Genomic DNA, 24,814 nt, shown 5'->3' with positions numbered 1-24,814 from the left:
AAATGCTTTTGGATAATCATATTTTAAAGCGAAGGCAGCTCAATGCTTTGAATCAACTTGTGTTTAGAGCATACTTTTTTATCCCTATAGAAATAAATTCAAGGATTCTTAAAAGTTAATAAGCTTATAAGACAAAAAGAGCATTTGAAAGTAAACATCTTGTCCTTAATTTCATAAAGATGCTAGATTTTTGTGGAATTATTAATTTATTGAACTCAGCTGCCTTTGTTAGTCAAAAGAGTTTTTTCTAAATAATGAATATTGGAATATAAGATTAGACATAAGTTAGGAATCAATAAATAGTAAATTATCATCAAAGTATACTATAATTTATTTATGAGCTAGGGTCCTAAGAGTAATTATAGAACAAAACAGCTATGTCTGCATTGTCAACTTGGGAGATGTCAAAAGAATATGGAAAAAATTAAAATTTGTGTTGAAAATGCAGAGGTATCTACAGATAAATTCTTCACTAGCATGCATAGGGCATTTGGGGCCACTCTGTGGAAAGATAACGTACACAGTAAGTTTGTTCTTGCAATGTTCTTTTTTGGTATGCTAATTATAATTTCTAAATATACTCCAAAAGATGTCTGTTTACTTAACACTGGTGTTTTAGATACTAACAGTCATACTTGGTTGTGTTTTTAATGCGTATTGAGCATCAATTTTATGTGATAATTTGTGTGAAAATAACCTTTTAAAAACTTAAAAATTTTTAAATAATATGTGGTTGTATAGTATGGCTTACCTGTTTTTCTTCAATTTGTATTTCTTTGTTCTGGGTTGCAGTAGCCATTGTAATGGTGAGAGATGTTAAGTTTTGCCTTTTTTGTTTGATTGAAAGCTAATGATTTTTTTGAAAATTCCCATTAAAAGGTTTTATCTTAATTATTTAAGCAAATGTGTTTCTATAAAATAAGTCCTTGTGTGACTGTCCTAGCCTTCATGGGTAACTGAAATGTTGATTAACCTAAAAGTTTTATGGAAATTCCAAGTAATTATGTATGAAAATTTGCTAGTGGAGTAACTCCTTGATTAGGTTTTCTAAATATGGCTTATTAATATACAAATAATTTGTTATATGTTGGAACTTTGCTGGATTTATTTGAAAGAAAAATTCAAATGGAATTATTGCTCTAGTAAAGATTTTTAAATGCAAAGTTACTATTATTTCTTTTTCTTTTACAGACCGACAGAAATGTGACGGTTATCTTACTCAGTGAAATTGTTTGGGAAAAGTTTCGTCCAAATACTGGATGCTTTGAGCCATTTGTTTTGTATTTCCCTGATTATAGCATAGGTAAATGTTAAAACATTATTTTTACAAGTGATATTCAGTAAAGTAGTCTTTGGAAGATGAAGCTAGCATGTTCAAATGGGAATACTTTGATCTCTTAATCTGTTAAATTTTGCTACCTGTCTCAAAATGTTGCTTACGAGGTGTGATCAAACAATTTGGTGAATGTTTAAATGTAAAAAAAAATATTACAATAAAAGACCCGTTGCCGTTAATCCCCTTCAAAATATCCCCCCTTGCTTCGAACACTTACCCATTGTTCTTGCCACTTTCTGAAGCAGTTCTGGAAGTCCTCTTTTGTGAGTGTCTTTAGTTGCGCTGTCGTGGCTGCCTCAATGTCCTGAATCTATTCAAAACGTTTACCTTTCATGGTCATTTTGAATTTGAGTAAGAGCCAAAAGTCGCATGGTGCCAGATCCGGTGAATAAGGTAGATGAGGACACATCCACCTTATGTAATGTTTTTATTTGACAGAAATTGCAGCACCAGAAGCGATGTGTGACACAGAGCATTTTCATAATGGAGGATGAAATAAAGACATTCACCAAAGACAACTTCCAGAACTGCTTCAGGAAGTGTCAGGAACAATGGGATAAGTGTGTTTGAAGTAAGGGAGAGTATTTTGAAGGGGATTAATGGATGTGTCTTTTACTGTAATAATTTTTTTTTTTTAATTTAAACGTTTACTATATTTTAGCATACCTCATGTTTCTACACTGACAGACGTTTTATTTTGGAACTCAGAGGGGTTATTCTTGTATAATCACTATAATTTTTTGAATAAGCAGTTCTCTCTCATATTTGTGCTTGTGTGTTTTTACATTTTTAAGCTAGACATTAAGATGTATATACTGCAATTGTAACATCCATGCAAATAAGAAACAGACTAGGTTGGCAAAGCACATTAAAATTGTATTGGTATCTTTATCATGTACTTGGCCTAAGTACTATGTGAGATGCATTTTTTATTTTGTAAATCTCATTTTTCATTACTGTAACTTTTAGAGTAACTGTTAACCCTTGTGTTTTTTATTTCTTTTTGGTTTGTCTTTAATTTTAAATGTCATAGATTGTAATGATGTTTATCTTTGGAAGAACACAATAGCTTTTTGTGTTCCTGAATAGCTTTGTAGATTAATACTGTGATGTCACTATACAAATATGATACTTCTGATTCAAAGATTGTAACTAGGAAGCATAAGGCGGTTAGCAAGCTCTGAAAAAATAGCGTTCCTTGACCTTGGCCTCATTAACACTAGACTTCTGAACTAATCAGCTGTAAACATTCATTAAGATCAACAACACATTCTTGCCTGTTTCACAAGAACAGCAATCAAAATCACCTCCTGCCTTAACTAATTAACTGAGATTTAAAAAAAGAACCAAAAAAATAGATGAAGGGAGCCCTTATTTACAATAGCTTCTCTTCCATGAAAATCACAAAATAAGGAGGGAAAAGGGTAGGAAAAAAAGGGTAAGAAGAAAAGAATAAATCAAAGGATTTCACTAAAAAAATTCCTTTGCACCTATGTTATCACACTGTTTGAAGATAAATTTTTTTGTGACCCGTTGTAGACTTCAGTATTGAAAAATTATTCAGAATTTAAGAAAACTATTAAAAATGCTGGGGGTCTACATCTTAGTAAAGTTGGATTAAAGTATGCTATAGTGAATTATGGAATTTGATTAAAAATTTTAAAAGGTGAAAAAAGATACAAAGTAGAATAGATCGAGAGGATTTGAGGATATAATTAAATAACTAAAGTGATCTTGCCAATTTTAGAGAGTGTAGGCTACTAGATTTTTGAAAAGTATATACGTAATGAGCTAAGTTTAATCTGATTATTAAATTCTAGTGCCATTTACATTTCAAGATTTTTTTTAAGCAAAAATACCATAGTCATACAAAAAGACATTTAGAAAGGAAGCATTAATTGATAAGCCAAATTATAGTCAGAATAAGCATGGAAAGGGATAATCTTAGCGGGTAAGTAATCCAATCATAACTGATACATACATCATCTTTAGGAATATGGTGTCTGATATTGAGGACACCCTCTCCTCTCCATTAACACTAGAGGCCCAATTTGGAATTTTTGTTTTCTGGTCTCTGCCACATGCAGACTACTCATCTTTTGGTAATGCTTTTTTTTCCCCCTTCTTCAGGTGGTTTATAATCCAGTTGATCAGTTTTTGGTTTAGTTATTATATCAGTCAGGATAAGCTATGCTCCGATAATAAACCATTTGAAAATCTCAGTTACTTATAATTTTCTACCTCACAACCTTTGTGCTATTATTGTCCTACATTTTACTTCTACATTTATTATAAACCCCATAATACATAAAATAAAAAAAGAAAATATGTTTTATTGTTTATCCTACTTGGGATTTATTGAGCTTCTTGGATATAGTTTCATTAACTAGCAAAATTTTAGCCATTATTTCTTCAAAAATTTGACCACCTCCTTCCCCTTTTCTGGGACTGCATTACAGGTATGTTAGACCACTTGATATTGTCCCACTGAATCTCTTTATTTAAATTTTTGAATCTTTTTCTGTTTTATTTGGGGTAGTTTTTGTTTCTATGCCTTTAAAAGTTTACTGACTTTTTTTTTCCTATAGATGTCTAATCTACAGTTAATCCCATCCAGTGGAATTTTTTGTTATAGATCTCCTTATGCTTTTGTTTTCCTTTATGTCCTTGAGCATATGAGCATATTTATAACACTTGTTTTAATGCCCTTGTCTATTAATTCCATTACCTCTTTCAATTTGGATTTATTTCTGTTGACCAATTTTTCTCTATTCTGGCTATCCATTATCCTTAGTGTGTTTAGTAATTTTTTGATTGAATGATATTGTGTTCTTTTGTTATTGCATGGTGGACTCTTTTCTGGTAGGCATTTAAATTACTTGAAGCTATATTAGACCCCTTTAAGGCTACTTTTAGACCTTTTGAAGGCTACTTTTAAGCTTTTTTGGAGATAGAATGTAGACAAGCTTCTGCGGCTAATTTTAGCTCCACTTATAAGACATAGCTCTTCTGGGATCTGTGCTGAATGCCCCATGCATTCCGTAGAGGTTCTCTATTCTGACCGGTGGGAACATGAATGATTCACAGCCCTGTGTGAACTCTGTAAATTGTTTGACTTACAGCTTTCCAAAATTGTTTTTTCCCAGAGGTTCTTGCTTATCCTCATGGGGTTTTGCTCTGTGCATGGAGAGACTGGTATTAAGTCAAGACTCAAGGGGAACCCTTGTGCAGATTTCTGGAGCTCTTTCTTGCATAGGTCCCTTCTCATATGTACTCTGCCTCTCAAATTCTAGCTGCGTTAGCTCCCTCTACTCTCGTCTCTGTCTCTTTAACTCGGTGAGACTAATGGACTCCTTTTGGAAATCTCCTTATACCACAGTTCTAAAAGTACCTCTAGTTAGAAAGCTTGGCTGATGGTGAGACCTCATTTATTCCCTTTTCTTAGTTGTCACAGTCCTTTACTGCCTAGTGTTTGATGTCTGAAAATAGTTGTGTTCTGTATTTTGTCTAGTTTTTCGTTGTTTATTATAGGAGGGTATTTCTGGATCCTCTTACTCCCTCACGACTGGAAGCGGAAGTCCCTCTCCAAGTTAGAAATGGTTGTTCTAATATGTGTTAGACTATACTTTGTAGTGAAGTTTTAAGATACCAGGAAAGCAGTCAAATGGTTTCTCCTTCCCTTTATTTACTACTTGTTAGTGCACTGTTTTTAACTTCTTGTTAGAGATGGGATTCTTAGTAAGTTTGAATAGTCCTAGACTATCAGAGCTGGCATGGCTTACTTTAATGTGGAGTTGTACTCTGAGATTTTGTGTGTGGTCTATAAGTTGGGTTACTTTTACAGTAACACACTGAAGATTTCTAATTCTTACAAGACTTTCATCAGGACTGAAATGGGCCAGTGGTAACATTTAATTAACTTTCACATGAGGCACTAATAAGGGACATCTACATAGAGATGTTGGGGCATTCTGATCAAATATCAAATCAAATATTTTCCCATGCATAATTGTAAAAAACTTAGTGACATTAGATTTAAGTTTTGCTATTAGAATATAAAAATACATAGACACTAACGTCAAGTTTTAGCCTTTGTGTATTTTTTCAGTAGCTGTGATATAAAAATGCAGATCAAGTAACAGTCTTCCATCTGGAATCTGTTCAGGATAATATTTTAAGCATGAAACTAAGCTTTGAAAAAAAAACTTTTTCTTTTTTTGGGGGGGTCAACTGCCCTGTTTAAAATATCCCCATAATATAGCTGTTTCTATATTTCTGTTGATGAATATGTGTTGATAGTCCACATATATTGTTTGATCGTGTACCTGTATCTAACTGATTGTGAGGAACAAGAGAACAGGAGAATGGTTGAAGTCAAGAGCTGCTGGTAAATAGCGTGATATCCATGTTAAAAATGCTCTTAATCAGAACCTTAAACAAAAGGAAAATGACATGATGAGAACATTCTGTAAGAGTTTTTACTTGTAAGGATTGCATAAGTCTTGAACCCTGTGGAACTAGGTTTACAGTAGCAGTCATTTTCAAAGAATTCTAAATTGAGACGTGTAAAGAAACCACTGCATCAAGAAGTCAGAGGGAATTGCAGTAAGGAGTGAATGACTAATTGATTCATGTACTATAACTGGAAAATTTTGAATAATAGATGCTTGTTTCTCTTTAATTTTAACTGTGCTTCTACAATACGATATTTCCAACAGAATTAAATACAAGTTTAAGAATCTGAACGTGTGATATTGTATAAAGAGTTTAAGATAGAAAAGAAATAAAGATCCCTAAGTTGTAGGGAGAAAATGTTTTATAAACGGGGGAATGACAAAGTATGATGATTTCATTAAAATATTTATGAATTCATTTTACGAAAACTGAAGAGCGTTTTCCAGTTTGGTGGCAGTACCCCTAGTTTATGTAGTACTCCTTGTTTTTACAAGTTGATTTACTTAATAGGCAGAAAAATAGAATAGAATATATCATTTTGTTGTCCTTGATACTGATTTTACTAGTAATAAGATTCTTGAGATTTTCTTCAGATGCCATTGTTTGTTTAATATTTGTCTTAAGCAACATTTACTATTTTTTTTTAGAACATTAGATTTATAATTGATTTACCTCAGGTTCAAAATTTGTATTACTTTTCTAATCTTGTAATATTTTTATCCCTTATTGCTAGGTGTATGTATTTATTGTTTTAAACCTTTGTTATAAAATGCTATAAGATTTAACTAGGGTGCTGTATTAATCATTCTGAGTTCATTTGTGTCCTGTGATTAGGGAACCTTCAAAAGATCCTGTCCCAAGATCATCCTCCAGAGTATTCGGCTGATTTCTATGCTGCTTACATTAATATTCTTCTTGGAGTTTTCTACACCGTCTGCCGGGATTTGAATGAGCTCAGACATTTGGTGAGTGTGAAATTTGCTTTAAAAAAAATTTACATCTTAATATTCTTCCATGTACAAATGGTATGTGATTGAAAGTGAAAATTTATTCTGGAAAATTTGAGTTGGCTTTTTGAGGCTAATACACCCTAAGAAGGTAGAAATCTGTGGGTTAGTACAAATTTTGACCTGATTAGAAAATTTTCATTTATCTTTAGTTATGTCTTTTCATGATTCCTTAGGAGTGTTTTCCCCCTTCTTTCTTTCCTGTCTAATTGCAGAAAATCTAGACTTCCATCAAAATCAAAATGAAGAATAAAGAAAGGTGTAAAAACTTAATAAGCAATTTTACATCTCTTTGTTAATATTTCTGAGAAGTATCTTTCAGTGTTTATGTATGTACTGAAAGTGGTCTGGAATCTAGAGGAACTTGAGTATGATCAGAAGCTTTAATTACAGGTCTTTCATTAGCCATTGACTTTGTGTTAGTAATCTTTATATAAAAATTACTTTTATAATTTGTACAAAAGATTACCTAAAAATTTTTTAAACATTGGAATAACTGTTTATATTTCACAGGCAGTTTGGAAAATGATTGTTTACTGTAATTTTTTTCTTTGACCTTTCCACTTTAATTGTGGGGATGTGAAAGAAAGGAGGCAAGGATGTCTGGTTTCCCTTTTAGAAACATTCAATTAATAATACTTAGGCTCTCCCCGTGTAACAGAAAATAGTAATATACCTAAGGCTGGGAAACAGTGACTTTCTATATATCAAAGTAACTTTCTATATCTCTTAGCACATTTTCTTTGCTTTGCTTTTTTTTTCCCTCTGAAAAGTATTACGCGGAGGGAGTCAATGTGTGTTTGAATGTGTGTTTAAGACATCATTAGGAGAAGATGACCATCTAAACTTGTGTTCACCTGTTGTACCTTTCACAAGTTTTAGATTCCAGGCCTCTTCTGATTTAGCTGTAGATTCAATCATTTTCTGAATTGAGAAAAAAACAAAAGACCAGCTGTTCTAACTTAAATTTGTCACTAAAATCTCTCCAGGAGTTCAATATCTTGGATCCCTGGTGCCCAGGGGAAATGACAGCAGAGGTTTTTTTCAGAGAGGAGAGAGGATCAGTGACTGGTCCCTGGGTGAGACTGAGATGTGAGCAGATATTCATCTGTCTTTCCTGGGAAATAACCTGTAGTTCCTGCTCCTCAGCACTGATGTCCGTGAATCCAGTGGGAATTTGTGTTGGCAGCCATTTCACATCGATTATAGAAGAAGGAAGAATTATTTAGGGAAACCATTTCTGAAAAAAAAAAATGTAAATGGAGAAAATATGTATTTAAATATAGTATGTAAGTCCTTTGGGTTTCACTTAGGAATGATTTTATTTAGGGATGAGGTTATAGCTTTTTTTGTTATTGCTACATCATACGAGCTCGGACAGTTAAGGTCGCGAACTCATCCTAGGAAAAGTGCTACAAACCTCATTGCTGAATATCACTATGGTCACCTTCAAAGTACTCCCCTTGGGAAGCTATGCACCGACCCCAGTGTCTAGTCCACCCTTCAAAGCAGTTTTGGAACTCTTTTTCTGGAATGGCCATCAGAGCTGTTGTCGTATTACCCTTGATGTCCCAAATGTCATCAAAATGTCTTCCTTTCAGTATTTCCTTTATCTTCAGGTAAAGAAAGAAGTCATTGGGGGCCAGATCAGGTGAACAGGGTGGGTGTTCCAATACAGTTATTTGTTTACTGGCTAAAAACTCCCTCACAGACAGTGCCATGTAAGCTGGTACATTGTCGTGATGCAAGAGCCATGAATTGTTGGCGAAAAGTTCAGATTGTCTAACTTTTTCACATAGCCTTTTCAGCACTTCCAGGTAGTGAGCTTGGTTAATTGTTTGTCCAGGTGGTATAAATTCATAATGAATAATCCCTCTGATACCAAAAAAGGCTAGCAATGTCATTGCAACAAGTTCGTGAACTTAATTGTCATAACTTGTATTCATAAACTTGAAGCTTGAAGTGTGGTCTAAACTTAATGGACTACTAGTAATACTTATAAAAAATGATCTTTAAGCATTGGTGAAAAAATAACAGTGTTCTTATTTTCTCCATGTGTTTAGGAGAAAAAAATTTTCCTTTTTTCCATCAAATGGATAGTGTTGTTTCAAAGTTTGTAAGTGGCATATTTCTTGAAAGTTTAATAAATTATATGCAAAAGATTCTTTTCAGTCAATTCAATCTGCTTTAGGAGTTGTTGTTTCTTTAAGTAGTATTATTTTGGAGGCCAGCACAAAATAGGAGAAATTAAAGTACTATTTTGATTATTCATTTAGGTTTGTCTTCTCTGACAATCTGTATGATAGTCCTAAAAAGTAGTAATTATAATTTTTAAAAAGGTCAATTGAAGAAGTTAATTTTATACTCATATAAATGCCAAGCACAGAATAATTCATTTTCTAAATAAGCTTTACTTTTGCATGATCTTTTTGTTACCGTGTGTCACAATTTAAACTTATTGTATTACAAACCATTTCCCCCCAAATATCATAATTTTCTTAGAAATTACTCAGAAAAATGATTGCTTAGCCAGAGCTTAGCAGTCCTTTAGAGTGTAATTCCGAGTTTCTGCTGCCTGGTGGTGGTTGTTTTTGTGTGGGCCTGTGGCTAGTGGTGGTGGCTGGTGACATAGTGACTAAGCAGAGGGTGCCAAATCATTGAAGTATATGTGGTAGAATGAGCAGAGGACTTAATATTAAAATACTTTAACATTAAATACCTTGGCTGCTTACCAGCTGTGTCATGTTGGGTACGATACTTCATTTTCTGTGCTTCAGTTTCCTCATTTCTGAGTGCGACTAAGAATACATACCTCAGAGGATTCTTATGGGTATAAAATGAAATACTCTGTATTAAAGTGCTTATAAACAATACCTGTAAAAATGTTAGGTGATATTACTGATACCACTAAGTCATTTGAATAGGTATTTTCCTTCTAAAATATCATTTCTGAGGGGGTCATTTATGCTTTGTGAATTAATTGATCAATATAGCTGCTTTTCTTAGTCAGGACCCAGCAATTCCTACGGAATAGGAGTTTTGATTTCATTCGTGAGCATGGGGTAGATGGCGCCCTGGATGTTTGAAGAGTAGAAGAGTGGGTACTGGGAGCAGGATAGTGAAGGAGCCGGTACAGAGAAGCTGCATAACGTTCAGGTAGAACACTGCTGCCTCACACATGCTTAGCCATCGCACGTGCAGCTGACCAAGCTAATCTCTGACTACTTCAAATGGTATCTCAAATTCCTTTACGTATTTTTTTCTTTTTAAGGAGGGCACAGCTCACAGTGGCCCATGCAGGGATCGACCAACAACCTTGGTGTTATCAGCACCGTTCTAACCAACTGAGCTAATAACCGGCCACCCTTTTACATATTTTTTAAACAATATTTTTGACGAGGAAGCAATTGTTCTGAAATGGCTGCAAACCTCTCCTCCAGCTATCAGTGGATTCTTAAAGACAGTGTATACTAATGTGTTTTTGTACATACTAGATTTTTGCTTATTTTCCATATGATTGTATGATAGGAAAAAATGGTCCCTGAGAACTAAAATGAAAAAGATTATAAAATTTTGTGAATAAAGAATCATGGTGTCTGGCTCCACAGCATAAGCTCATAAGTATTACACTATTACTAATTCAATTAATCCTTACAAGTCCTGCAAAGGAAGGTACTATCATGAATCCTCATTTTTCGTCTTCATTTACCAGGTCTGTGATCTTGGCCAAATTACTTAACCTTTTTGAATGTGAGTTGTCTCTTCTGTTAAGTAGATATAATACCTACCTCAAAGGAATCCTGTGAAATAACAAGATGGGAATGCATGTAAAATGCCTGATAACCTGTTAGAGACCAGTTAATTTTAATTTGCTTCCTTCTTCTGCTGAGCAAAAGTTCATGGGCTTAAAAATAGATTGAGATCTTACTATCTGCATGAACCAGAGCCCAAGTATGGAGACTGCTAGTACCTGCTGTAGGTTTATATCATATATTAAAGTCATATGAAGTTTGAGGGGTGATCTGGCAGAACAGCTATCATCCCATTGATTGCCAAAGTTGATTTGACAGGTGGCTTGGTGAGTGAGTGCCCTTTACCACTTTTTTATTTCCCTGTACTGATTCCCTTATGGATGAGGATGCTTTTTTACAGAGAAGAGCTGTTCTTTGGTTAAGGGTACTTAAGAGAGAGGTAGACTCTTTAATTAGGAGAAATGATCTAGTTAGGTTTGTTTTTGTTTTTCTTACCTTTTTGATTAAAATATACCATTACATATAGAAAAGCACAGAAATAATAAATATGTATCTCATTGAGTTATCACAAAGCGAAACGTGTGTAAATAAATACAGGTTAAACAGAAAATTACCAGCATCTCAGGAGCCCATTTCATGTTTCCTCCCAATTTCTGCCTCTTCTTTCCTCCCCAAAGATAAATCACTGTCCTTACTTCTAATATCAAAGATTAGTTTTGCTTGTTTTTGAACTTTTTGTAAATGGAAACATAAGCATGTGTTCTTTTTAAAATCTATCTACGTTTGCTCAACATTTTGAGATATTCATCCATGGTAAATGGAGCTGGGCCATATTCTGACAAGTCTTCTTTAGACTTGGAGTGAGCAGGAAGTGGTATTTAAGACAGCTTTCCTAGTTAGGCCTTTACAGGGTGCCTTCACTTATGGCTTTGGATAATTAAGAATTCTTTTTGTGTCACGACCACATTCAGTGATATTGACATGTTATTAGTTTGCTCTAATTACTTTATTAGATATAGTCTTTACAAGATAATAAGAGTAGTGGCTGTTTTTAAATTTTATTTTAAAAATTTGGAAGCAATTTTAACTTATAGAAAAATTGCAAATACAGTAAAAATAACTTTTCCTCTTTTTTCCCCAAAACATTTGAGAGTAAGTTTTGCTGTCCCGTCACCGCTGAATGTTTACTGTGCATTTCCTACAAAGACATTCTCCTACATAACCACAGCACAGTCACCGAAATCAGAAAATGATTTATTCCTACAATCTGATGCTCAGACCCTATTCAAGATTTGCCAGTTCTTCCAATAATGTGCTTAAGAACAAAACAATTCAGTTCAGAATCATCACATATTACAAATTAGTTGTTATTTCTCTTGAACTTTCATCTGGAACATTCTCAGTCTTTGACTTTCATGATCTTGAGCCTTTTGAAGGTTACAGGCTAGTTTTGTAGAATCTCCCTCAAGTTCGATTTGTCTAATGTTTCTTCATGGTTAGATTCAGATTATGTATCTGACAGAAATATCACAGAAATGATGCTGTGTGCTCATTGCATCTTGCCTGTCAGGTGTTACAGGATTGGATTTTATCTCATTACTGGTAATGTTCACTTTGATCATTTGATTAAGATTTTTTTTTCCCCTTTGTAATTAATATGTATTTTGTGGGGAGGTACTTTGAAAACCATGTAAATATCTTGTTCCTCATCTGAATTTTAACTTGTTTATTTTTTCACATCAGTCTGGCTTCCAGATATCCTGTTTTAAGACAGTGAGATTATCAGGGTGGTTCTGACCTAATCCCATGAGTCCTTTAAAAGGGGTGAGTTTTTCTCTAGCTGATCAAAGAAGTGGAAGTCAAAGATTCGAAGCATAATTTAACTCCTCTGTAAAATGGGGATGATAATAATAATGTCTACGTCATAGCATCATTGCTGCATAACAAATTACCACAAATGTAGTGGCTTAAAACCATGCACATTTAGTAGGTCACAGTTCTGTAGGTCAGAAAGCCAGGCTCTGTGCTGTTGGCTTCTCTGCTCAGGATATCACACGGCTAAAGTTAGTTTTGGCTGAACTGAATTCTCATCTTGAGACTGGGGGGAAACCGCTTCCAAGTTCATTCAGATTGTTGACAGAATCCAGTGCCTCTTGGTTGTAAGAATGAGGTCCAAAGTTCCCTTGCTGGCTGTCTTTCTCTGGCCTCCTAGATCACCCACATTCTTTGCCATGTGGCCCTCATCTACAAGCCAGTAAGGGCATGTTGAATCCTTATACACCCAATCATCTCTGATGAGCCAGGGGAAACTTCGCTTTTATAGCGCTCATGTAATTAGGTCAGACTTATCTGGTCATCTCCTTATTTTAACTCTCCTTTAATAGTGTAATCTTTGGGACCTAATTGCATCTACAAAATTGCTTCACAGCAGTGCGTAATTAGTGTTTGATTGAATAACTGAGAGAAAGTGGGTGTATACTAGAGGCCGGGAGTCTTAGGGTCTATCATAGAATTCTGCTTATTACAGTGTACACGTATCAGATTATTTTCTAATACATAATTTCAAATACAATGATGAAGGCTCTTTGAAAATCTCACTGAGGAAGAGCTGGAAGATCTTCCCAAATTGCCTGTCCTATCTTGTGGCAACCTACTCAGTATTCTTCATACGTTGTTTTGCTTCTTAAAGCAATGCAAGTTTTTCTTTGCATTGTAAGGTGAGTACAGGCATATTGCAGGTTGGGTTCCAGACCACAGTCAATCAAGCGAGTATTGCAATAAAGCGAGTCGTAGCATTTTTCCTGGTGGAAGATCTTGCCTTCAGTTTGTGAAAAACACAGTATCTGTGAAGTGCAATAAAACAAATACCATATTTTGCCTTGTATAATGTGCACTTTATTGCCCAAATTTGTGAGGGAAAAATAAGGATGAGCATTATACATGGGTAGTAGTAATTCTGTATCTATATAAATGTTTTTAATTCTACTGTATTCATATGCAAAATAATACCCTATAATATGATAATTGATTTTCTTGAATTTATGATGAATTTGTTCCTGGCCTTCTGAAGATGAAGAGTTCTTGGCCTTGCTATGATATGTAAATATTGTAAATTTGTTACCAGTACGTAAAATTTCTTGTACCTTGTATCTGTTCTCATGTTTTGTTACATAAAATTTCTTGTACCATAATATGTTAAAAAATAAATGCTAAAATTCCTTCATAATAGGAAAAAACACGTACCTAAATGTAAACAAATAAAATTTGAATAAAAAAATTAAAACGAAGGATTTTTTTTTTCCCCCTGAAGGCTTGGGCCCAAAACATGTGTGCGCATTATACACTGCAAAATGCAGTATGTCTGTATTCTCTGTTTCACCTGAATCAGGCTTTGATAACATGGCATCCTCAATTTGTTTTGAAATAAATTCCCAGAACATCTCACAGATCCACAATCATAAATTCAGGCATTGTAATCTCTGTGTGCTTGTAGGCAAATTATATTTTGCTCTGTTCCCTCAGCTGACAAATGGGTATAATAAAAGTGTACTTGTCAGGAATAAATGGGGTAACAGATGGCCATAATTAGTTCTTGATAATTATGCTTCTGTTACTGTTATGGGTACTAGTATTCCCTGAGCACTTGGTTATTTCTTAATAAAGTTACGCCTCTCCTCCGCCACCTTTTCATTAATGCAACTAGTTAAGAGTAAACTATATACTTAAAACTTAAGGAATAATGAGGAGTTATGTGGAAAAATGTATAGTGGTAGTAAAAAATTCAATATCAAAAAGTCATCTGCTTGGACTTTGGAATTATTTTTGTGATTTTGTTAATAGCCTTTTTATTTTCATTCTCTGGGTAGTTAGGAGGACAGTTTAAAATACTAGTGGGCTTGAATATAGATTTTGTTGTAAATAATCCTAATACAGGGAAGTGGGAATTTGCCTATATTTGAGGATTAATGTAGGAGAAATGGGCATAATGTTGGAGAGCATCTTTGAATGTTAATAGCCAAAGTTGTGAAAAGTATTTTGTATTTGAACAGATATTTTGTTTGTAAATTTCCACTTGTTGGTAAAGGGTAGGTTTTATAGGTTTACTTAAATATGCAGACTGTTTGGACAATTATCTGTACTCAACTTGTTTAAACAACCTTTCAGTAGGATGCAGTGCTGACTTAGGAAAAACTATGTGATATGATTAGTTAGTGCTTTTCAGACTTCAGAATACATAGAACTCCTTGTTAGAACATAGATTCCTGGGACTCATCCTCAGAGACCCTGACCTAGTGTGCCTGGCTGGGATGGTGCCAAGAACTTGAATTTGTAACAGTCTCTGGTAGTGCTACCAGTCGAAATAATTTGAGTTGTACTGACTTAGATGATGTTTAATTTGTAAGAATGATCAGACCTTGAAAATAACAGGTTAGTTTTTTGGGCTGCGGGTGTTTTATTGTATGTTTTATGGTCCTTTGTGACATAATAATGACCTAAAATTATAAATTATGCTTTATTATATTACTTTATATCTCAGGGCTAATACATTAGGGTAGGATTTAGTCAACTAAGGAATATTTTACATATTGTTTTGCAACTATTATTGATATTTGCTGTTTTATTATTGTAGTAATAAGCTATAACAACATTTAACTTGAGCAATTGTATTGAAATAAAATTGCCTGAATTGTAATAAAAATTTTACTTGAAAAATAATTCCTAATTGTGGTAGATAACTACTTTTTTCTTTGTTTACAGGCAGTACTTAATTTTCCGAAATATTGTGAACCTGTAGTTAAAGGAGAAGGTAACTATGTAATTTTATTTATTAATATTTCTTAAAAAAATTTTTATAAGCTCTAAATTATTTAAATTTTCTCCCCTTTGGGATAGCAAATGACCGTGATACTCGCAAACTCTGGAGAAATATTGAGCCTCATTTGAAGAAAGCCATGCAGACTGTTTATCTCAGGGAAATATCAAGGTAATATTCTACATCTTTATTTGGGATATTTACTAAAATATACATGTTTTCCTTTACCTTCTTCACATCTGGAAAAAACTCTGGAGGTTTGTATTATTTCTTACTGTTTTGGGAAGGACAATTTTTAACCTGTATGTTACACAATTTGAAACAATTGAAAAATTTAAAGATCTGGATAGCTACAGGAAAATCAGTTTTAGGTTTGTTTTTTGTATTTGTTAGATATTTGAATGGTATGAAAATTTGATTATTGAAGAAATATATAAATCAAATCGTAAATCTACATTTGTCTTTTACTAGAATTTCCTAGTAATGAAACTGCTCAGGAGACATGGTGGCACATAATGTAGTGGGAAGAACAGTTTTGATTTCCAGATCAGCCATTTTCTGCCTTATGTGGTCTTAGCAAGTCACCTAGAAAGTCCAGTCCTTAGCTTCCTCCTCTAACAGTCCTTAGAAGGTTAGATAATATATGTGAAAGTGATTTGTGAATAATAAAGTGCCTTATAGGAGTTTGATTAAGCCTAGGTTACAAAGCAACATAAGAAATTTAAAAACATCAACAGTATCTACTTTTCTTTCTTTCTAGTCAATTTTATTATCATTTTTCTCTCATAAATCCCTTATTCTCTAAGCTACTTTAATAACTTTGCTTTCAATTTAATTCAGTGATTAAACTATAATTGAGGTTAAAATTTAATAGTCTCTGAAACAGTAGAAACATTACAAAGATACTATTATTCTTCTTTTCAATAATAAAGTCATTGATGAGAGGTTTTGGAAGTCACAAAATAGAAAAGCTTGTGATCTACTCTTTTAAAGGTAGAAAAATTTGATGTTTATTAAAACGATTCTTATATAACAATGAAAAGGCAGTTTTCCGTAGGATAATGATGACCACCTAAACCTGTTCTCTTTATAAGATCAATAACAAAAGCAAATAAAACCACTTATAACCCTTTCCTACAGCACAACTAGGAGTCTATAGAGTTGACTACAAATTCAGTTTATTTGTAAATGGTGAAATAACAAGTCTGCAGAGCCAGCTCTGGAGCTCTTGTTGAAGTGCAATTAAGCAAAGACTGCAAGGAAAAGAGGAAAGGACAGTGGGGGCAGGGGATGGGGTTGCCTAGTAGTGGTGAAATACAGAGGAAATCTCCAGAAAGAAAGTCTAACCTGAATGAGAAAATACTGAGAACAGGTCTGAGACCTGAAGGATTAGAGTACTGGCTACTGGAGAATAAAAACGAAGTGTTTTAAGAGAATGTAGGACAAAAATTAGCGTGGCAGTCCTGGGAAAGTACTATTTCTGAAAGGAGACAGGGAAGTGATTTGGAAGGACAAGGCATCCCCTGGAGGCGTGGTAGTGAAGACAGAAGCAAAGGATAGAAATAGGGATAACACCCTTCCCGCCTACCCACACCTCTGTCTGTCAAACAAAAAGATAATGACAAAATCAGAAGATACGCCAGTCTTTCCCCATTCAAATGGCACTATGTATTAAAGAAACTGTACTTCATTATTCTTAAAGAAAAAAGTACTTCAGAATTAAGAAATCTAAGTCATCCACAACCCTCACTGCTGCATTCATAGAATCATCTATTTGCTGATCTATGCAAACCTTGGGCATTTCAAAATGAACAGGAAACAAAATGGAAAAGCCATGAAAAGGTAGTATAAGAGAAACAGAATATGTGAAGAAAAACATTTTGAAACCAGAGTCCAGTCGAGTCCGGGACTTGTGCTGCCTGCACTGCTCAGCCAATAGACCAACACAGGAGTTGGGCTATAGGATAAGTGTTTGTTATCAGAGCACCGGTGGTCTGAGAAGATGGGGGGTTAACACCTCCAAAAACTGCCTTAACATTCTGAGACCGGCTTCATGTATTTAAGGGAAAATCTGGGCGTTCCTCCAGAGGCTATGTGACAAGGCTGTGTGCCGGTTCCTGGGGTCTGCATGAAGCCTTCCCTTTGGCAATGTGTTCTCCGGTGGCATCAGCAACCCAGGAACACTGATGGGAGTAGCCGGGAAAGAATGCTAGACCATAGAGATTGTGATCAATAAGCAGAAAGGTATTAATCAAGTTTCAGGGTAATTTTCTAAAGCAGGGAACTGGGACAGGACATTCAGAGCTCAAGCCGCAGGGGAACAGTCTATTACTAAGCTATAAGGCAAGGAAAGGTGAGGCTGGGGTCACAGTGAGGCCTCCACTATGGGGGTCCTAACCGGCCCTGCTTTAATTTCAACTGAGAAAATTGCCCCTTCCCACCCAAAATAAAGCAGAGGTAGATGTAACACAATATTCCAACTTGATTTAAAATTTTTAAACAGCATTTTCAGATATGAAAAAAATACCTTAAATTAGAAATTCAACAACTCGGAATAAATGGCCAAAGAAGAGGAGGATGGGAAACAAAAGTTAACCAATCCCAGGAATGAAATCCAAGCAAAAGTAATCGTCTCAGAAATGAAAATGAAATTTTAAGATTTCCAAGGGAGAATGCATTCAATTGAGAATATAATAAAGGATAATGAGGAGGGAGATGAAAACAACCAAGAGGACAAAACTAAATAAAGAGAGACAAATAATAAAGTAGAATGTAATAATTGTGTTAGGCAAAAAAAGAGTCAATGTATGTATAATTGGAGTCCTTGAAGAAAGAAAACGATGGATATGAATTAAAACTACAATCTAAGAAAACTTTCCAGAAGTAAAAGAAAACCTGGCTCTACATAATAAAAGGTTCATCTTTCCATCTGGCCTAGAATAGTCAATTTGGAGAGACTGCCCTAGTCTATTACTTTGTAATGAATTATCACAAATTAGTAGCTTAAAACAAAACACATTTATTTTCTTACATTTCTGGATTCAGAAGTCTAAAATGGGTGCCTTCCTTCTGGAGGCTTTTGGGAAGAATCTGTTTCTTTGTTTTTTTCAGCAACGAGAGGCTACCTGCATTCCTTGGCTTGTATTCCTTCCTCTGTCTTTAAAGCCAGTAATGTATCATTTTTATCTTCTCTCTGACTTCCTATCTTTCTCTTAGAAGAGTCTTGATTACATTGGGCCTACCTGGGTAGTCCAGAATAATATCCCCATCTCAAGATCCTTAACTTAGTCACATCTGTCAAGTCCCTTTTACCGCGTAAGGTAATGTTCACAGGTTCCAGGGATATCCATGGACATCTTCGGGGACTATTATTCAGCCTACTGGAGAGACTTTCTTGTACTTTTAGCTTTAAAAGTAAACATTAAAGAAAAATATATCTCTGACCTAGGCAAAAAGATTGATCACTTACCAAGGCAAGTAAATCTAGTAAAGACAAGAAGTATAGCAACATTTTCAAGAAACTCAAGGAGAAAGGAAGTGTGAGGCAAGGAATTCTATATTCAGCCAATCTGTCATTAAGATATCAGGGCTATAGAAAAACAGTTTTAAACATGTAAGAACTCGGAACTCTATAATCATAAACTCCTTCTGAATAGTCTACTCATGACAGTGTTGGTGCAACAAAGATGACTGCAGAAACTAGCAAAAGGATTTATGATGAGCACTAAAGCTAATTTTAGCTCAAAACTACAAGGTGGAAACAAAGGTAGAGGAATACCACGTATATATGTGTGTGTGTGTATATACATATATACATACATATACACACATATGTATATATACACATATATATGTATATATGGTATTATATAATATATATGCCATATATATGAGATATATTACATATGTATATGGTATATGTGTGTGTGTATATATATATTTTTACGTGTTCTGACGGTAAAAATAATACAGTTACAAAGTTAAAAAAATGAAGAGAAGGGAGAGATAGGGCAAAGTAGAACAAACTCATTGTTGAAGAAGAGATGAATATCAAAGAACAATTCAGAAGTTAAAACTACATTTTAAGAGAAGTGTACTCAAAGAAGTTTCACATCCATCCTATTGTTTTCACTCTTTTTATAACCACATATAGCATTTCTGGTCTATTCTCTATCTTTTCTCAAAAATAGGCAAATATATGTATCTTTATATATGCAAAGGCATCTTCTTCTTTAGTCAACCTTAGTCAATTTGAACCTCTCTGACTCAGTTTTGTCATTTGTGAAAAAAGAAAAATGAGTCTTTCAAAAGTTTATGTGGGTTAAATGGGATATGTTAAGAGCTGGATTCATAATAGACATTTAGTAAATGTTAGTCTCTTCTCTTACAATTAAACATGGTCAGTTTTTCCCTGGTCGTCTTTTGAGAGCTTAAATAACAACTTAAATGGGTAATTGCTCTGTAAGAAAATCTTAATAATTTAAAATTGCAAAGTCTTGAGTTATAACATTGTAATGGATAAAAATTTATTTTTGTTGGCACTTACAAGAAGTAATGAATGTGAAAATACTTTCTAATCTTTGAAGCACTGTTCAGCCATAAGGTGGAGTAAATGATCTACTTTGAAAGTCAGTTTGTTATACTAGGTTTCCTCTCCACAACTGTGCTTGCAGACTTGAAAAAATATATACAGTTTGATTTAGGGTATTTAATTGTTTTGATATGGCATTTTCTTTTAAATTAGCATATTAAGAGCCATGTAAGAAAGTTTTAGAGTTGGAGGGGGTCCTTCCAGATCATTGCATCTAACTGCCTTTTCGATGAGGTTAGTGATTTATTTTGGGTCTCGTACAACTAAAACTTCTGTATCCCCGGGCAGTCTTTTCACTACACTATGGTGTGTTTCCTTGTGATTTTGAGTTGACATATAATCACTTCATAGTCTTAATATTTAGGGATGTTTAACAGTTTTAATTGCAAGTAAGAGAGTGGGAGAGTGGAAATAGCATGAAGTCTGCAGGCATTCTACAAGGATTTAGTTCTTAGCTCAGCTATTGACTGGCTGGTGTCCTTGGGCAACTAACTTAACCTGTGGGCCTCAGTTTTCTGATGTAATGATACTTATTCTAAGAGATTGTTACTGAGGTTAGAAATAGCATAAAACAATTATATCTAATATGGTAACTGGATCATTGGGAGTTTTACTGAATGATAGGTGATACTGTTTATTTGTTGGTACTTTTTGATAGCTTTACAATTATGATCAGAGGAAAAGAGATTTAAAAAAATTAATATCTGAGTGTTGGTATATGAGTTCATGTTATTCTAATATATACGAAATGATTTTATAGCGGTATAAACATATATACAAGGTATGACAATTAAGTTTGCGAACTTGTTGCAACGATGTTGCTACCTTTTTTGATATCAGAGGGATTATTCATTATGAATTTGTACTAACTACACAAACAGTTAACCAAGTGTACTATTTGAACGTGCTGAAAAGGCTACCTAAAAAAGTTAGACTACCTGAACTTTTCACCAACAACTCATGGCTCTTGTATCACAACAATGCACTAGCTCACACGGCACTGTCTGTGAGGGAGTTTTTAGCCAGTAAACAAATAACTGTATTGGAACACCTTCACTACTCACCTGATCTGGCCCCCAATGACTTTTCTTTACCTGAAGATAAAATAAATATTGAAAGTAAGACATTTTGATCACATCCAGAATATCAAGGTAATACGACAACAGTTCTGATGGCCATTCCAAAAAAAGGTCCAAAATTTCTTTGAAGGGTGGACTAGGTGCTGGTGTCGGTACATGGCTTCCCAAAGAGAGTACTTCGAAGGTGACCATAATGAGGTGTGTAGCACTTTTTCTAGGATGAGTTTGCAAACTTAATTGTCCGACCTTGTATTGTGTATATAGAGGATGCCAAAAAAATGTATTCACATTTTAACACGTTGCGTATGTATCACGAGAATCTTCACGAGGGATTTAAACCCCGCCGTACGCAACGTGTTAAGAAAGGAAAAAACTATTATAATTGTAATAGTCAATATATACCGATAACAAAAAATGAATACAAGTCATGTGTATACATTTTTTTGGCACCCCTGGTACATTACTTGTTTATAGGGAAATTGAATCTTTGTAAATAAATTTAAAAATTTACTTTTTGTAGGACTCTGTTTCAAGTATAGTATATTGATTTAGTATATTTGCAACCTATTATTGTTTTTCTATTTTCTTTCAGTTCACAGTGGGAAAAGCTACAGAAAGATGACACAGACCCAGGACAACTGAAAGGTATCAAAGGAAGTATTGAGACAATTACCAGAGACACTTCTTTATTTGATTACTAATAATCAAGACACTAAAGTTAATGCTGCAGATTACAGTCAGTAGTGTTATAAAAGTAAATTTACTTTATAACCTATAATGATTTTTTAATTTATGATTTTCTTTTAAGTGAACCTTCATTTTAATGGAAGAAAGTAAAGTATGAATACCAGTTTTCTGTTTTCTAAATGTTAGATTATTATCAGATGAAAATCAAGCAGTTTGTATTTTGTTAAATGCTTTTGTTAAAACAACTATATGATGCAATTTTACCTCAGTATGTACGAGTAAGTATTTCATGAGTTTTGTGAAATAAACCCAATTTTATGTTAATCTCGTTGGGGGATGCATTTCAGTTGATTATGTTTTAAAAACTTTGTGCTTTTGTTTTCTTTAAAGAAACTTACTTTGGATTTATACCAATGTAACAACTTTTACTTTTTAAAAAAAATAAGTAATTAAAATATTCTTGTTTAAAAAATAGATCAGTGGTTAGTGGTTGAGAGAAGTGGTATGAAATGAAGTGGTATTGAGATTCTGTTTTGTCTCTTTTGGTTTCTCAGTGTTCGAGATGCTACACGAGTGATTTTCAGTGTGTGTTTTAATGGAAAGAAATAGGTCTGGAGTTAGAAAATCTGCAGTGACTGGTCTGCACTACTCCCTAACTGTGTGACCTTGAGCACAGCTCAGTATCTTCATGTAAAATGGGAAGAATATCTAGCTTTAAGTTACTGCAAAGATTCAGAGATGCTTAAATAAAGCACCTGGCACAGTGACTGACATATACTGTGTTTTCAGTAAATATCAGATTCCTTTTTCCCTCATAAAGATCACTGCTGCTTGATCGACCCAATTGTTGTATTTATCCATTCATTCAATTAGTTTCTTTGTGAAAGGTACTGGATACAAAAAAAAAGTGTGGCTCCTTCAGTGAACAGTATAGCTTGGTAAGAAATATAATTTCAGTATAATTAACTGTTAATACAAGGTATAAAGTTACATGGGCTGTAAGTGAAATATACAAAGTAGGAATTCATAGTAGAGGACAGATTTTTCTGTTTTGGTGTGGTAGGGAAGCATCATGGAAGGTTTAATGGAGAGTGTGGCTTTGAAGAGCAGGAACCGTAGGATGTAGACTTAAGAATAGGAGCCAAACACGTGATGGAATGAGCAAAACATATCAGTAATAATGTTCACTGCCACCACCGTCATTATCATGGCACTTGAAGCTCAAGGCGTAGGTCATTTTGACTAGAGAATGCTGTATGGAAGTCAAAAGGTAAATGAGAAAAGATGAGATGCTTGAAATCCAATGGTTGCCTAGGAAATACCTTCATAAAAGTTTTTTGTTGTATAGGTCTCTCAGCGTATACTCATGTGGAACTTCCATATTACTCTAAGTTTATTCTAATTGCTGCGTACCTCGCTTCATATAATCCAGCAAGAACTGACAAGAGGTTCTTCCTTAAGGTGATAATTACTTCTTTTCACTTTATTTTTGAAGATCCCAGGAATATTTTGAAATTTTTCAATAACTGTAAATTTCTAAGGGGCAGAGATTAGAGTAAGAGATTGCTAAATATGTATTTAGGACTCATCCTCTAAAAACTTTAAGATCACAATCTGAATGGGAAAAATAGTTTCATAGAAGAGTTCAGGTATACTTTAGGTAATAAGTCTAGATTTGAAAAATACATAAATAAGGTTTTGTTTGAATACGAGAGATGGGAATAATTTTAAGTGTGGTAACTTTTATTCTTCTAAAGCTCCAGCTGTAGTGTCATATACTCCATACATTATTTAGAACCTTCAGGAGCCTCTTCTGCGTATATATTAGCTGAAGAAATCTCATTTTAGAATTGTTTTCTTTTTGAAAAAAAAATATGCAATTTTATTTATTATGAAATGTATTTATAGTGAATTTTTATTTTTTTGCCTATCTCTCCCACTAATCTTTAGTTTCATGAGGGCAAGAACCATATCTATTTTTGTTTTCTTTTATTGAATACCAAGTACTTAATTAAATGCTCTCAATCAGTGCTTTCATTTATCTTTAGATAAATGAAAAATCCATTTATCTTTAGAATTTTTGTTTTTATAGAAGTAAATATGCTGTAATTTATCAGTATAATAAGTTCTTTTAGGAAATATCACTTTTATTTTAAAAACCTTTTTCTTTACATTTAAAAGTAATCTGTATATAATTGAAATCTAAGTCAAATCAGCCTAAAATATGTTGATATTTTAAGGTGGTATTTTAAATGATAAGTAGAATAAAATTAAAAAACCTAAGATACATTAGTATTAGGTATGCCATGTTTTAAATAAATTATGTTTTCTGTTTTTGTGGAATACTGTCTTATTTTCATCTTAAAAATTATTTTCCTTAATTGCAGCATCATGGGAAAATCAAGAAAACCAACTTTCTAAAGAAACATGAAAAGGTATTTACATTTTAATTTCTCTAATGGGAAAAACTCATGAATTTAGGATTCTGTAGGAAGTGGATAAATGCATGCTTTTATTAGTCATTTAGATATAAGAAGCTACTTATATTGCTGTGGTACCATTATAATACTGTACTAGTAGTTTGTTATGTTGTATAAAGCAATTGAAGGCACATTTAGGCGAGCTGGTACTAGAGGTAAAAGGGAAGTTGACAAGTCTTTTTAGTATAGGTGAAAAAGTTCACCCTGGAATTTTTAATTAAGCACAGCTGATTTTCCTTTTTTCCCCCTTGGGAACACCCACAAAAATGACGTTGAAGAAATAAAAGAGGTAAACATACAAAGGATTAAGCAGATGAGAGACCCAGAAAATTTGGAATTGCATAGTAGATAGATACACAGGTGACTCAGCAGACCAGAGAGGCTGAAACCTCTCCAGCAAGCTGATTTGGCCTGAGAAATCTGCAAAAGCTCAGGAATTGGAGAAACTGAGTACCTTTGAAGATGGGGGTTTGGGGCAGGAAGTTGAAAGGAGCCTTTGTTCCACTTCATATATCTAAGCCCCTGCTGCTTCTCTTGGCAGAAGATGGAGAAGTTTGAACTGTAAACTTTGCATTAGAGAAGGCGTGATTTGTTTCTCGCTCTCATTCTTAAAA

At 34.0% G+C, this 24,814-nt stretch overlaps 1 protein-coding gene across 3 annotated transcripts in view; it reads left to right on the top strand.

The window, feature by feature from the left end:
• Positions 1-24,814, top strand: part of ORC5 (origin recognition complex subunit 5) — a 78,652-nt gene that overhangs the window by 18,005 nt on the left and 35,833 nt on the right. For all 3 annotated transcript variants that reach the window (XR_012498863.2, XM_019713598.3, XM_088797797.1), the window contains exons 5-11: positions 1,192-1,303; positions 6,626-6,756; positions 15,309-15,357; positions 15,444-15,534; positions 21,626-21,678; positions 23,069-23,181; positions 24,108-24,155. Coding sequence is in view for 2 of the 3 variants with exons in the window: in XM_019713598.3 (XP_019569157.1) it covers positions 1,192-1,303; positions 6,626-6,756; positions 15,309-15,357; positions 15,444-15,534; positions 21,626-21,678; positions 23,069-23,181; positions 24,108-24,155 (597 nt within the window). In the remaining variant the exon portion in view is untranslated. The remainder of the gene's footprint in view (positions 1-1,191; positions 1,304-6,625; positions 6,757-15,308; positions 15,358-15,443; positions 15,535-21,625; positions 21,679-23,068; positions 23,182-24,107; positions 24,156-24,814) is intronic.

The sequence above is a fragment of the Rhinolophus sinicus genome, chromosome 4, assembly GCF_057876585.1.
Source record: "Rhinolophus sinicus isolate RSI-liver-muscle chromosome 4, RSI-T2T, whole genome shotgun sequence".
NCBI lineage: Eukaryota > Metazoa > Chordata > Mammalia > Chiroptera > Rhinolophidae > Rhinolophus > Rhinolophus sinicus.
Note: the sequence above shows the minus strand (reverse complement) of the source record. Positions and strands in the feature narration are given on the sequence as shown.